This window comes from Martes martes (assembly GCF_963455335.1).
Source record: "Martes martes genome assembly, chromosome: 3".
NCBI lineage: Eukaryota > Metazoa > Chordata > Mammalia > Carnivora > Mustelidae > Martes > Martes martes.
This window is the reverse complement of record NC_137890.1, coordinates 132,167,316-132,182,317: the sequence shown is the minus strand read 5'-3', so window position 1 is coordinate 132,182,317 and position 15,002 is coordinate 132,167,316. Positions and strand designations below refer to the sequence as shown.

Genomic DNA, 15,002 nt, shown 5'->3' with positions numbered 1-15,002 from the left:
GGAGCCCGATGCGGGCCTCGATCCTGGGACTCCTGGATCATGACCTGAGCCAAAGGCAGATGCCCAACCGAATGAGCCACCCAGGCGCCCCAGAAACTGTTGTTTCTGACACAGGTTGCCTAACTGTGCAGAGCTTGCTCAACAGGCCCAGCTGTCCTCTAAATACTGGTATATTGATGGACTGTCTGTTCCTACTTTTTTTTTTAAGATTTTATTTATTTATTTGACAGACAGAGATCACAAGTAGGCAGAGAGGCAGGCAGAGAGCAAGGAGGAAGCAGGCTCCCCGCTGAGCAGGGAGCCTGATGTGGGGCTCAATCCCAGGACCCTGGGATCATGACCTGAGCTGAAGGCAGAGGCTTTAACCCACTGAGCCACCCAGGTGCCCCTGTTCCTATTTTTTTTTTTTTAAGATGTTATTTATTTATTTGACAGAGAGACACAGTATGAGAGGGAACACCAGCAGGGGTAGTGGGAAAGAGAGAAGCAAGCTTCCCTGAGCAGGGAGCCCGATGCTGGTCTCGATCCCAGGACCCTGGGAACATGACCTGAACGGAAGGTAGACACTTAACAACTGAGCCACCCAGACGCCCCCTATCTGTTTCTATTTTTAAAACAACAAACCAAGGAGACAGAAATCATAGGACCCACAGACAAACGAGCATCTGAAGAACCAATGTACACTGGGAAACCAGAGTATGATCAACCAGGAGGCGCCGCTGCAACCAGGAAAGTTAAGATAAAGGAGGAGAAGACAATAAAGACAAGTCCACAAGTGGACAACATGAGTAACACTGAAGACTCCCCTGCACAAACTTTGAAACTGAATTCACTTAAACACAGTAAGCACCGAGGACAAGCAAAGACATCCTACAACAAAGGTCTTCAATGCTCCTGGTGATTAAAATAGTATTTACTTCCATGGGACCAAGCCCGCAGGAGAAGTTTCAAGCACGGAACAGCACGGTTGCTCCCCAGCATCCTGTGCCCCACGGACAGAGGGCGGTCTGTCTGCTGCTAACAGGAATCCCAGGAACGACTGAATGCCAACCATTTGGGGTGCATAAGAAACAGAGCTTCAGATGGCCTTTCCAGGGTACAAGCAAGCATAGGTGTTCACGGAGTTAGCAAACACTTGTGAGCACTTGACATGAGCGAGACTTGTGCTGTGATTGATGTTCTGGTCAGCATATCTGCCAGGGATCCTACAGGCAAGAAGTGGGACATAGCTGATAACCCAAGGGCACTGGAAAACAAGAATTCTCACAGGAAAACAGCAGACTGAATGAAGCTCGAGAGTAAGAACCACATTGCAATGGGCTACTCTCATTCCTGTAAGATGTTTAAAGAATGAATTTATATTCTCCCTTCAGTCTTTCTCTGTGACACTAAAACATGTGGCCGTTCTTCATTTGAAGGGATGGATGATGAAACAAGCCCTGAGGTTCAAGTCTAAAGTCCAGGAGCAAGTACGTGGCAGAAGACATGCTTGAAAAATCACATCTCCCCAAACTCTTAGCGGCTTGTGGTTTGCTTAAGAGACATGCAAAACAGGGTTTGGAATGCACAACACACTCATATGTAATGAAGAATTTAAATATTTTTTAAAAGAAGGAAAACAAAACTAGAACTTGAAAAGCTTCTTCATTTTCTCAAAATGATAGCATTTCAAAGGAAAGTGTAGGTTCGTGAGGGACATACAAGCAGTGAGAGCTACGGGTGGTTCACCAGAACTGGAGTTCACAATGTAAGGCTGGAAACTGAAATGGTGCCATGAATTCAAGCGAAGGAGGTGGGCCTTTCTTTGACAGGAACTTTATTTTTTCATTTATGGGCTCTTGGGGTTGTTTTTATTTAATTTGGGGAACCACTTTGAAGCCATTAAGTGACACGATCAGACACTCCTGGGGCAGTGTCTAAGAAAGAACAGAAAGGAGGAACAGAAGGGAGGGAGTGCAACTGTCCTGTCAGAACCAGGAGAACCTTCCAAGCACTGTGGCAGAGGCCCGGAGAGGGGGTAGAAATGAGGAGCACGGGGGAAAAGAGGCCTTAAATACAAAAATAGCCCCAGCGTTCTGAGGTTGGGCAACTCAGACAGAAACACCGAACATGGCAAGTTTAGGTCTGGGGGAGGAGGGAAGCCACTGGGAAATGGCCCCTTGGAAGCCTCCAGGCCATCTGACAGGAGTCGGGGGTGCGAAGCTAAAGGTCTGCACAGAACACAGACCTAGCAAACCCTCTCCACGGGCAACAGCTACAGGATGAGACCAGACAAAACTAGCAAAACAAGTTGAGACCAACAAAAATGTTCTTTGGAGATGACACAAACTGAACCAGCCAATGGCTCCCTTAACAGCATTTTCCAACTCTGGCTAACGCTTCAGACGCCTGACCAAAATCACCACGCTAGGCTTCGCACATCCCAGGGTGTCTCTTCTGGGTCCTCCTTCTGTCTGGAGCCCTCAGACAGCGGCTGGGCCCTTGTTGCCTCAAACTGAAGCTTTAGCATTCCTGTCACCCCTTGGCATGCGCCACTCTGAAGGACCATCTGCCAAGCTTTCACTTTTCCCTCAGAGACATCCCTCAGACCAGACCCAGTTCAGGTCTGCGCGGCCAATGCGGCAATCCCCCTGCCCCCCGCCCAGGCCCACCACCCCAAGAATTCTGCTGGTCACTGAGGAGCAGTTACACACCTGGACACAGTGTGTCGTTTCTTAACATCTACTCTTAAATCTGCTTAAAACAATGTTAAGGCCTCTGCAAAATGTACCTCATACGCAATGTTTCAGGAAAGGCAATGACTGGAAACTAACAGTCAGTTACCGCACCCGGGCACTATGAGATGTAATCTCTGAGGCATATTTCTCTGCCGGTTTTACTTCAGAGCGTACAACTCAGATTCGGATCAGCTTTCCCTGTGACTATTAACCATAAAAAGTGGAGGAAAGAGAAACTTCCCTTCTAAATCTGTGACTACATACATATTTTTAACTATAAATATCTATTATAATTTTAAAATCAAACTAAACCAAGCCAGAGGTTAAATTTTGTTAGGCTCCATGCCATAACACAATCAGTAATTACAAATAAATTAAACTCTGGATAAATACACAAATAAATACACTCACACATATACATCATTTTTTTAAAAATCTAAAACCAAGAATGGAAAATTTTTCAGGTAATCATTAATATAATTTAGTTAAATTACAAGAGGGACCAAGGTCTTTTATAAGGAAAAGACCGACATTCCACAGATACTCAAGATAACCATTAAATTTGTCAATAAAATCAGATTTTTAAAAGATAACCATTAAGAACAAATTTGGGGTTTTCTTTTGTCATTTCAAAACAGCTTAAAAATGACTGCTCCTCTTCGGTGAAATTTCCAAAGGAAAGATACTCCAGGCTATTTCAGGTCTCCAGGGTTCAAGCCCCATCATGATCCCCTCCCCACTCTGACCTTCTTTAAGCAAAGCTGATAAATGGAAAAATGAAATCATTCAAGTTTCATACTGTTTTCCACAAACACATAACAGCAAGCCAGAGATACCCAAAAGGCAAAAATGCAGCCATCCAAGGAATCACTGATTGGATAACCTCTGAATAACACATCATGAGTGTGTGGCAATCTTCTTCCAATGTGTCTGTGGGTCTCATTTCCTAGGTGGGGAGTAGCCCTTGCTGGGTCACAAAGGCTAGTGGTGCTTACCTTTTTGGCTCTTTGGGCTATGTCTGGGGTCCTTGTAAGCAGCTTCTCAATCAGGTACTCTCTGTTCTGCAAAACAAATGTTCCCAACAGTTTAACACCAAGTAGCATACGCAGAAATTCACAGTGATTTCAAAATAGCAGATTTACGTGGGTTTTTAAGCATGTTACCTTGGCTTTCTGGAAGAATTTGCATTTTAAAAGCTCGGCGGCTGTAGGCCTGAAAGATCAATAACAAATTAGAGTTGAAACAATGACCACTTGATAAATACACTGCCTTGACAAAACAGGCAAGTCCCAGAGTGTTTCTGGAAAACCAGTTACAGGAATAGCAAATCCAGAATTTGGATTTTTAAATTAATCACAAGCAGACCCCAAATAACACCGTGCCGATTTCCCAGTTCCTTCCAAATACCCCTGCTGCGAAATGCATACACTCCTGTAAGTTAAATTTTGGGGCATGATCAGTTTTCCGCCCTTCATCATTACACCACACTGAGTGAATTCAGTCTATCTGAAAGGTGTCAGACTGACACGTCTGTGAGCTCAATCCCTGTATTTATTAAGAAGCCGTGCCGGCTGCAATATGACCCCATTGAAGAAATTAGTCTTCAGTGATCTCTGATTCCCCAAGAGCAACAGTTACGGCATGGGGTCCCCATCCTGTGGACAGGCTCTGTCTGCCCAGTGAGGGACCCTGTCTCAAGTGTATATGGCCCACCTGTTGTCAGGGGAAGGCACATGCGAGGGTGATTAGTAAAATGCAAACTCCTTTAAAAGCATTACTGGACTGGTCTGATGGTCTCCTGATGGTGTCATTTAACTTGTTTCTCTATCCTGTATTTCCTATACACTGAACAGTAGGTCTAAAAACTTGGCGAGGTTGCACGGAGCATGTGGGGGAAGAATATTCCATAGATGATGCTGTGCACTTCTCCCCACCGCCCTTCAGGGGCCCAGGATGTCAGGTTATGTCCCTGGGAGTGATGCCAAGTTTAACCAATGATCCCCAGGCCTGAGATCTCACCCCTGTAAAGGTGTGTTTTCCCCAATGCACTTGGCAGGTATTCTGTTGGGTAACACTTTGGCATTGGTGGAATATTCTATTCCTTAACAGTTTTAGCATCTTTGTCTTAACGAATTATTTCATAGCAGGTGGCAGAATGCTGATTTCCTACTTCTATCATTTCTTCTGTTTATTAACTAGCATTCTTCCATAAAGAATAGCTTTCTTCCTCAAATAGTTTCTTCTGAAACAAGTAGCCAAGCGGACGGAATCAGATACATCTAGAGTATTAGATAATCAGCAAAACAACCATCCTGATCTCTTCAAAAACTCAGTGTCATAGGTGTTAGGTTGGCGGCTCCGGGAATGCAGGAGGAACAATAAAAATGGCCGCCAGGCCGTCATCTTCCAGGCCTCCCTCTTCCTTAACCCATGACTCTCCCACCGGAAGGACGTATGCCAAGGACAAAGTAAACCGATACCTATGCAGGAAACAGGAACATCAGGACTCCCCCCACCCCACCCTCCAATCACCAAATACCTTACCTTATATGGCTGTGAACCTATGCCTTGTATTAACCCAGATAAAAGACCCACTCGACCCGACCCCGACCCCTCCGCGCGCAACTTCCTCGACTCCCTTCTCCGGAGTCACGGAATCTCGCCCAAGAGCGCCTTTAATAAATCTTGCCTTGCGCCTATCTCGCCTGGTGTTGTGTTTATCTCGCCTATAAAACCTTACAATAGGAGGCCCCAGGGTGGCTCAAGCAGTTAAGCGTCTGCTCAGGTCATGATCCTGGGGTCCTGGGATGGAGCCCTGCATCAAGCTTCCTGCTCGGTGGGGGGGTCTGCTTCTCCCTCTCCCTCTGCCCCTCCCCCTGACTTGTGCTTGCTCTCTGTCAAATAAATGAATAAAATCTTAAAAAAAAAAAAAAAAAAATCAGTGTCCTAGAGCAAAAGGAGAAAAGAGAACTATTCCAGATTAAAAAGGACTTAAAGAAACAAAATCAAACACCAGAAGTGACCCTTGCTAAATCCTGTCTTTGAAGGAGAAGGGGGAGAAGCTACAAAAGACATTTGGAAATCATTACACATACGTGAATACGCCAGGTATTAAGGCAATTTCAGGCAATTACTGTTTACTTTCTTAGGTGTGGAAAAGTATTGTGGTTATATAGGAACACGTTTTTGTTTGTAGAGAACGCAAACTGAAGTATTAAGTCTGTCACTCACTTTCAGATTGTTCAGCAAATAAAGGTAGACAAATAGACACAGCAGATATGGAAAATGTTTGTAACTGTTGCGTCTAGGTGACACTATAGAAGTAAAGGCCGTACTATTTTTTCCATGCTTTCATGTATTTAAAATTTTTCATAATAAAAAAATTAGGGAGGCAAAAGGAAAGCATTACTGAATATCAGGAAGTATTCTCTCCGGGGATATTCACCAGAGGTACAGACAGTATTTTGTTGAGAGGAGTGTAAGTTTAAAAGGAGTCCTCAGACTTGGAAAGATTGGAAAGCCCTGCTTGGGAACCAGAAAGATCCATTAAAAGGTGTCCAGGGATGGGGTGCCTGGGTGGCTCAATGGGTTAAGCCTCTGCCTTCGGCTTAGGTCATGATCTCAGGGTCCTGGGATTGAGCCCCGCATTGGGCTCTCTGCGCAGCGGGGACCCTGCTTCCCCCCTCTCTCTGCCTGCCTCTCTGCCTACTTGTGATCTCTGTCTGTCAAATAAATAAATAAAATCTTTTTTAAAAAAAAGTGTCCAGGGACTGAAGCCAAGCATACGGAAGAATTAGGAAACATCTTTAAGAGGCATGGCTGTCGAAACTGCGTAAGTCTACAGGTTTCAAAAACTGTATTTCTGTGCAAAGAACTTTTCTATTTAAATTGTTATTGCTTTTTCCCTCAGCTTCAAGTGGAACACTGGTTACAAGTACCTGACAGGGCGCCTGGGTGGCTTAGTGGTTAAGCGACTGCCTTTAGCTCAGGTCATGATCCCAGAGTCCTGGGATCAAGTCCTGCATCAGGCTCCCAACTCCACGGGGAGCCTGCTTCTCCCTCTCACCTTCTCCTCGCTCATGCTCTCTCTCACTGTCTCTCTCTCAAATAAATAAATAAAATCTTAAAAAAACAAAAAGGTATTGTATTAAAAAAAAAAAGAAGTACCTGACAACCCCCAGTCACCTCATCCATTGCAATAAACAGCTGTTAATTGTTAATTGCTTTGAGTAAATAAAGGTCTAAACAACAGGTGGGCCATGAGTCAGTTACATTTTGTGTGCCATCTCCCCTCAGTGAGCTTGTTCGAATTCAAGAATTCGTACCTCGTTAAACAGGCACACAAGAACTAAAAATGCTGCTGCTACTTCACACGATTTAACTTTGGTTGTTATTTTAATGTATACTTGTACTGATCATCGGCAATGACTCTGGCCTCCAGCTACTCCAAATTCATCCTTCACTCCCTCTGTAAATATTTAGTAAGCATCCAGTCTTTGCCAGGCACGATGCTAGGTGCTAGCATACCGCAGTGAATACGGCAGATACTAACCGCTACCTCCAGCAACTTGGAATCCAGCATATACAAGCTAGCGTGTGCAGTTAGGCTGTAAGAGGCACATGGGAACATTCCAACACTGGAATGGAGCTCCAGGCGAAGGGGATGGCCACAGAGAAAACACGCAGGACAACCATTCCACACTGTACTGAGCGAGACTTGGCGTCATATCATGTTTGGCACCTCATAACATGAAACAAAATTTTAAAAACCAAGAGGCACACAAAATAACATAGATCTAACTTTTTTTTTTTAAGATCTTATTTATCCATTTGACAGAGATCACAAGTAGGCAGAGAGGCAGGCAGAGAGAGAGGAAGGGAAGCAGGCTCCCCGCGGAGTAGAGAGCCCAATGTGGGGCTCGATCCCAGGACCCCGGGATCACGACCCAAGCCGAAGGCAGAGGCCTTAACCCACTGAGCCACCCTAGATCTAACTTTTTTAAGTGAAAAGGAACCTTAGAAAATCAAGATGATTGAGGGACTCAATCACGGCAACTGATTCAGTCAAAACCCTCATGGTCTTTGGTCAATACAGTTACAACAGCTGCCCCCCAGTCAGTCTCTCTGCTGTGTCTCTCTTCTTCATTCTAACCCACCACCCACCTTGCTCCAGAGCTGGCTTCTGTACAAACCCAACTCTTATCCATCCTAACAGATTTCAGTAGCCAGAGAGATGCTGGCTCCTCCCTCCTCATTTCCCAACGCGCCCCTCGTGAACTCTGTCCTCCAGCGACACTGGTTCTCTCGTCCTTCTTGTGCTCCTTCATGACAAAGCACACACTGCTTTTCTTCAAAGATTTTTGTAACTGACTAGCACAGCCTTGCTCATCAGTCAAGAACCAATTTAAATGTCATCATCTTCAGAGATACTTTGCTCAGCTCCTATAAGGAGAATTCATTGTTCCCTACTCAGTGCTCACACGACCAATCTACCCACAATCCTATTCTGTAATTATCTGTTCCTATGTCTTTCCACCTTGAACCCAGTAGGTTATAAACCCTTTCAAGACAGGGACCACACAGGATTCATTTTTTATGTCCCCATTGCCCAACACAGACCAGAAAATGGCTATAGTTCAATTTCCATACCATAATCAATGGGGTAGAAATGATGCTACCAGACACTTGGGACACAGGACCACAACTCCTAGAGCCAAATCTAGTCAACACCAAATTCTAAGCATCTGTTCAAGGTAGTAAGGAACAGGAGAATGGTGTAATGAAAATTAGATTCATACTAACAAGAAAAAAGGTGGGGGGGAGGGGTAAAGTCATGCACAGTAGAGGTCCTGAAGTAGAGAGCCCCATGCTTCCCTCACTCCTCTGCACCCTGCCTCCTCCTTCTACACACTAAGGGTCAGGTGTAGGACCAACCCAGAGAGGAGGCTGGGAAATGCCAGACATACCTCAAGATACAGGGCTGAGAAAATACTTTCCCTTCCCCAGCAAGGTCATTTCTATGGTGACCAAAACTGTAAAGAAGAAAAGCATGCTGCAGAGGAAAAAAAAAAAACTCTCCATTCTTAGCCTTCATCAATAAAGACAAACATTCAGTTTCACATAAGAAATGAGAAAGGTTTAAAGGAGACACATTCCTTCTTGTATAGGCTCAACATTTATGTTAATAGGACATACAGGTCATACAAAATAACAGGTCTACTCTATACAGAGAAGAACTCAACAGCAGATCCTCTGTGCGCTCAAATGACCTCAAGTGTCTGCAGCTTTGGAGGCAGAATCATACAAGCACCAAGCAATCTCCATAATAAAGTATGGGAAAGTGGAACTGGAAAGAATGGGGGAAAGGAGGGAGGAAGAAAGTGACAGAAGGCATGAGAGAAAGTGAGGTGCGTGCAGCCCAACTGACTTTAGGGTTTTTGTGTTTTGTTCGCTTGCTTGTTTGTTTTAGCTTTATGCTATAGCAACTACCAGTACGGGGTTAATACGGAACCATCAATGCTGCCGGCCTCTTAGCTGAGTACCACATAAGACAAAGAATTCTGCAAGCATAGCTCCATCTTACATGGCTGCTAACAATTTTCAAATAATGCCACATAACCTAAATAGAGACACCGTTGTATAAGAAAAGCTAAAATGCTATACGCCAACAACCCAAATAATGTTCAGGCTATGAATGACGATTCCATTTTAAATCCTTGAAAACAATGCAGGAGTCTGCCAATACCAACGTTCTCAGAAGAAAATCTCTTAAAGGATCCAGTTAATACATATGGATGAACCAAAGTCCACTGAGACTTAAAATAATTTTCAAAGGATTCAGGATGAACATGATACAGTTTAAGTAGTTTTAACAATTTGCATTATAATTTCTAAAAATCTCACTGACCTCAGACAGAGCTGTATCTCTCACCCTCCCCTCCCCCCAAAAGTAATATTCAAGTTTTATTCACTTCTAATGAATTTATGTACGTGATATGGGCACCCTCCTGTGCATATCATTTGCTCGAAGTAAATGCTGGTTCCTTTTACAGTTGCCATCCACATGAAGTACAAATCTACAGGATTAAGGCTCATTTCTTAAGAAAGAGCAAAATGTTCTGCTATCCAAATACAAGCACCTCTTAGTCTATTTCAAAGCAGAGCACAGATTTGGATGAACCAAACAGCACCAACATGCCAGCTCTCTTTTCTTAGGAAAGTTCCATGAGCTCTCAGGTTGACTGAAAACAGAGCTCTTTCTCAGGCAGCCTGAGGGCTCCAGCAGGGGACTGAATCTGTCCTGGTCACTGTTCACCTGTGATGTTTCTATTTGTTGCTAAAAAGGTCCTCGGCTAGACCAGGGTTTTGGTACCTGTCAACTGCTTTCAGATTGCAAGTAGATGATCAACATGCAAAATAAATAAAAATTATCAAAAATCTTGCATTTACTCCTCAACCCAGTCAAATCGTTTGTTTCTGAAACATTCTTCAATGAGTCCAAGTCATCCCCAAATTGCAAGCTCCCCATTGTCTCCAGCTGCTCAAGAAATATCAACTATGTAATACAGACCTGACACTGTGGATAGAAAGACATAAAGACGAATGACACAGGTTCTCCTTCTAGAAAACTTACAAACTTATGAGGAAATTAGATGTGTAAGTCCATAACTGCACATAACGTGGTAAGTGCTATAAGAGACATATCCTCAACATACTATAGGAAAACTAAGGGTTGTAATAATTCCACTCAGCCAGGAAGAAAAAGGCAAATAGTGAATGGCAACCCCAACTTCCTGAATAGTTAGGAACCCCTAGGCACTGTGCTATCCTCTTTTTTTTAAAGATTTGTTTATTTATTTTTAGGGAGAGAGGAAAAGAGAGAGGGCACATGCAAAGAAGGGTGGGGGCAATGGGAGAGGGAGAGAGAGAATTTCAAGCAGACTCCCCGCTGAGCACAGAGCCCTACATGGGGCTCAATCCCACCACACTGAGATCATGATCTAAGCCAAAACCAAGAGCCAGACACTCAACTGACTGAGTCACCGAGGCACCGCAGTGCTATCTCTTTAAGTGTGTGATAGTATTCCATCCTCATGACAATCCTATGAAGTAGGTGTTATTAGGCCCATTTTACAGATAAGGAAACTAAGTCATGTAGACAATGATAAAGTAGAGCTAGGAATCTCACCCTGATCTACCTAACCCTAAGAAGATGGGGCCTTTCAAGTAAGCATTAAAAGAGGGTAGAAGGGGGACAGAGGAAGAAGAAGAACCTTTGGACAACATAAGCAAAGACAGAGAAGACAGGAAATATTCACGGTTTCTTTTAGATTTGTATAGTAATTAAATGTACATTTATTTAGTAATGAATACATATTTTGAAACTGCATCCTATATTAAAAAATTCAATAGTTTTTTTTTCCATTTTCATATTTCATGAATTTTTTTTGCCTCAAAAGAAGACATACAAGTGGCCAACAGACACATGAAAAGATGCTCAACATCACTCATCATCATAGAAACGCAAATCAAAACCACAACGAAAGGGATGCCTGGCTGGCTCAATCAGCAGAACATGCGACCCTTGATCTCAGGATTGTGAGTTCAAGCCCCACACTGGGGGACAGTTTACTTAAAAAAATAAACATAATTAAATTAAAAAAAAAACACAAAGAAGTGTCACGTTACACCTGTCAGAATGGCTAGTCACAAATACAAGAAACAAATGTGGGAGAGGATGTGGAGAGAAAGGAATCCTCATGCTCTGTTAGTGGGAATCCAAATTGGTGCAGCCACAGTGGAAAACAGTGTGGAAGTTCCTCAAAAATTTAAAAATAGAATTACCATATGATCCAGTAATTCCACTACCAGGTATGTACCTAAAGAAAACACTAATCCAAAAAGATAGATGAATACCCCTATTTTTATTGTAGCATTATTTACGATAGCCAAGATGGGGAGCAACTCAAGTGTCCACTGACAGATGAATGGAGAAAGAAGATGTGGGACATATATACAATGGAATATACTCAGTCATAAAAAGGAATGCGATTTTGCCATTTGTAACAACATGGATGGACCTAGAGGATATAATGCTAAGTGAAAAAAGTCAGACAGAGAATGACAAATACCATATGATTTCACTCGTAAGTGGAATTTAAGAAACAAAACAAACAAACAAAACACACTCTTAAATATAGAGAAAAAACTGGTGGTTACCAGAGGGGAGGTTCATGGGGGTGGGTGTAATAGCTGTAGGTTGTACACCTGAAACTAATATAACACTGTATGGTAATTACACTTCAATTTTTTAAAAAATAGTCCCAAGAATTTGCACCACTAATACTCTCTGTTTGTTATAGAGGACAATTGTACAATAGTGAGATTAGATAATGTTATAATGAAAATATCTGAAAGAAGTCCTTAAACTAGTAATACTTTGTAAGTCAACAAGTTACTAAGAGAGCACTCTGAGGGGAGGAATTTTTAAGGATTCAAATATATGGTGCAAGACTCTTTTCAAGAATTTTTTTGGAGGGGTGGAATGGTAGGAACCTGACATTTGAGCTCATATAATAAATAACTCCTGGGAAGACTTTCAAGATTATTAAGAAATAAGGACAGTTTGTTAAATATAATGTATGAGAATCTAGTTTATTCTGACTAATTTACAAATTCCCAAAGAGATCTATTGTCATATCATTAGTACACCAGCAATTTGCCCCACAGTTTTTCCAGAAGGGCTAGAAATGCATGACATTACACATCATCACCACTAGGTGGGATCTCAACTAGTTTGAAAATCCCAGAGACCATCAGGCATAACCCAGAGCTAACTGGGTACCTCTCTCAACGGGCTCTGGAGGATGGAACTATTTCCTTGGTGATGCCAAAAATTTACGTTTGGAGACAACACCAACTACAAAGGTAAGACAAGCAAGTGTTTCAGGACAAAATGAGACCCTAAGAGCATCTTCACCCAATAGGGGTGTGAAGAAGTAACCTCAATGAAAGTTCAGTATAACTTCAGAAGAAAAACAAGCCCTACAAATCCAATAGAAAGGGCAACTAAGATGTTTAAGCAGAAACAGCCTGATGGTGTGACAAAACGATGATCCCTTTTATAAGAAATAATTTCGAGATGCTTGATGGCAGTGTTTTGACCTAGCCCCCACAAGGAAGGTTGATTGATTTAGAGAAGATTCAAGGCAAAGTCAGTAAAATGTAAAGGAATGAAGCGAGCAGCTACTAAGAATGGGGTAAAATAATGGAAACTCTGTTTAATCTAGAGAAGGGCCGCCCACTGAAACAGCAGATGACGGTGTAAAGAGAAGACTTAAGTTTCATAAAGCATTTAAGAAGACCAGAAACCCTCCAAAAGCAGGTCCTTCCCTGAAAAGGAAAGCTTCAGAAAAGAAGCCAGTTTTTTGCGTCTTCAAACTCAGGTATCAAATCAAACCCTTGGGTGAGTGAGGTGGCCAGTGACTCCCCAGCTGCCCCTCCAGGTCTGTGGTCTACGCTGATGGTACACTAGGGCTTCACCACGCAACCAACTCCACAAAGGGACTCTACTCAGGCAAAGCCTGTGTGGCTCATGTCATTAACATTCTTCTTTAAGCGATACACAGGGCTACATTATCACTAGCTGGGGTATTTCAAAGTCACAGATATTAAGAAGGAAGAAACACACTCCGAAAACAGACACACACACTACAGAGCAGGGCAATAACCCAAGAATAAAGAGGAAACATGCACGTTAATTTCAAATCATTTGCTTCTGTTTATATGATTAATGTTTCTAATGCAAAAATCTTAATCTTCTTTACTGATAATCTTTCAAACAGCACAACTTGTTCTGCAACCAAGAGGAAGCTCATGCAAAATTCAATAGCTCTGCCTGGTTTAGACTGGAGCTAGCAGGATATTCAAACCCTGAGAGGTCAGCTCAACCTACACAGTGCAGAACATTAGCTCAGCTTCTGAGTGCACTGCTGCCAATTTCTTCTGATTTCTGTTTTACTTCATTTCCTTTGATGACAGAGCCCACACCTAACAAACACAGTGAATCTCATTAGCACTAAAAATTTTCCTCTGCCTCTCCCTCCTCCTCACTCCTCTCCCTCTCCGCCCCACCCTGTCTTCCACGAACAGGTTGGAAGCCAGGGGCCAGAGCAGGATTTTCCCTGGACTAGAAGTACCTTTCGGGTGTCCTCACACAGCCTTTTCCCAGCCACAATCAAAGCTTTGTCGTGTTGCAAACCAGGTCCTTAACTCCATTCGCCAGGTGTGACGTACCTTTTCGAAGGGTCTTTCTGAAGACACAGTGAAAGTAATTTCCTAAAGGACTTGCCGTATTTTTTCATCATTTCCTTATCCTCTACTCCTGTTTCTAAAGTGGGTGGGTCATTTTGCAAAGTCAGCATTAACACCTGCAGCAGAAACAAACACCAAGACAGAAGTCAGTACAGCCGCTGCTACGGTCGTGTCCTTCACGTTTCACCGACACACGGAAGAGGCCAACTTGGGTGAGGGGCTTTCCCGTGGTTGTAACCTTCCAGAAAGTGTGTACTGAAAGTCCTCATTTCCTTTCACAAATCTGTTCATGGGCCCTTTCACCTTTTTGTTATTCCATTGAGAGAACTTACAAAATCTGTTCTGTGGGTGAAGAACAATGTCCCCAGAGTGGCCGGGACAGAACTTCTGGGAACTGGCTCTCAGACAGCCTCAAGGAGCACGTAGCTCCAGCACAGGCTTAGCAAAGGCTGGGGCTCAGGCTGGGAAAGTGGGGTAGAGGGAGGCTCAGAGCAGCCATGAACGGTCATGTGTACAGGTCATTCATAAGTAAGGAACCGCCCGTACTCAAGGCTTCTGCTGACATGCTGCCAACCCTAAAAATAAAGCCACAGCATCCCAGAAGGTAACACATGATTTCCTTTTTTCAGTGAGCAAACCTACAGAATATTGCTTAAAGGCTGCTGAAAGCTAGCCAGAATACGAGTTACTAAAAACCATAACCAGAGCCAAATGGCCATGCTACTTCTTCTAGAAGGGGACAAAATGACATCAAAATATAGCTTCAAATCAAAAAGGTAAAAATTCCATTCATTCACATCAAAATTACTTGTTTAAGAAAAAAGTGTAGAACTTGTAGTAAACTATTGACCTATAAAAGGAATAAACCTCATTAATGCATAAATCGGTCTTAATTGATACAAATGTTATACATGCCAGGACTCCTTTCAAACACTTTCAGATGTGTGAAGAGATGAAGGACTAAAGTGACTG

The 15,002-nt window shown here is 43.0% G+C and overlaps 1 protein-coding gene across 1 annotated transcript in view; it reads right to left on the bottom strand.

The window, feature by feature from the left end:
• The window catches only part of STK39 (serine/threonine kinase 39), a 247,505-nt gene that overhangs the window by 187,339 nt on the left and 45,164 nt on the right, over nucleotides 1-15,002 (bottom strand). Inside the window, exons 7-9 of the mRNA XM_080798606.1 lie at nucleotides 14,013-14,146; nucleotides 3,881-3,929; nucleotides 3,713-3,778 (exon numbers count right to left, since the gene is read on the bottom strand). Coding sequence (XP_080654732.1) covers nucleotides 3,713-3,778; nucleotides 3,881-3,929; nucleotides 14,013-14,146 — 249 coding nt within the window. The remainder of the gene's footprint in view (nucleotides 1-3,712; nucleotides 3,779-3,880; nucleotides 3,930-14,012; nucleotides 14,147-15,002) is intronic.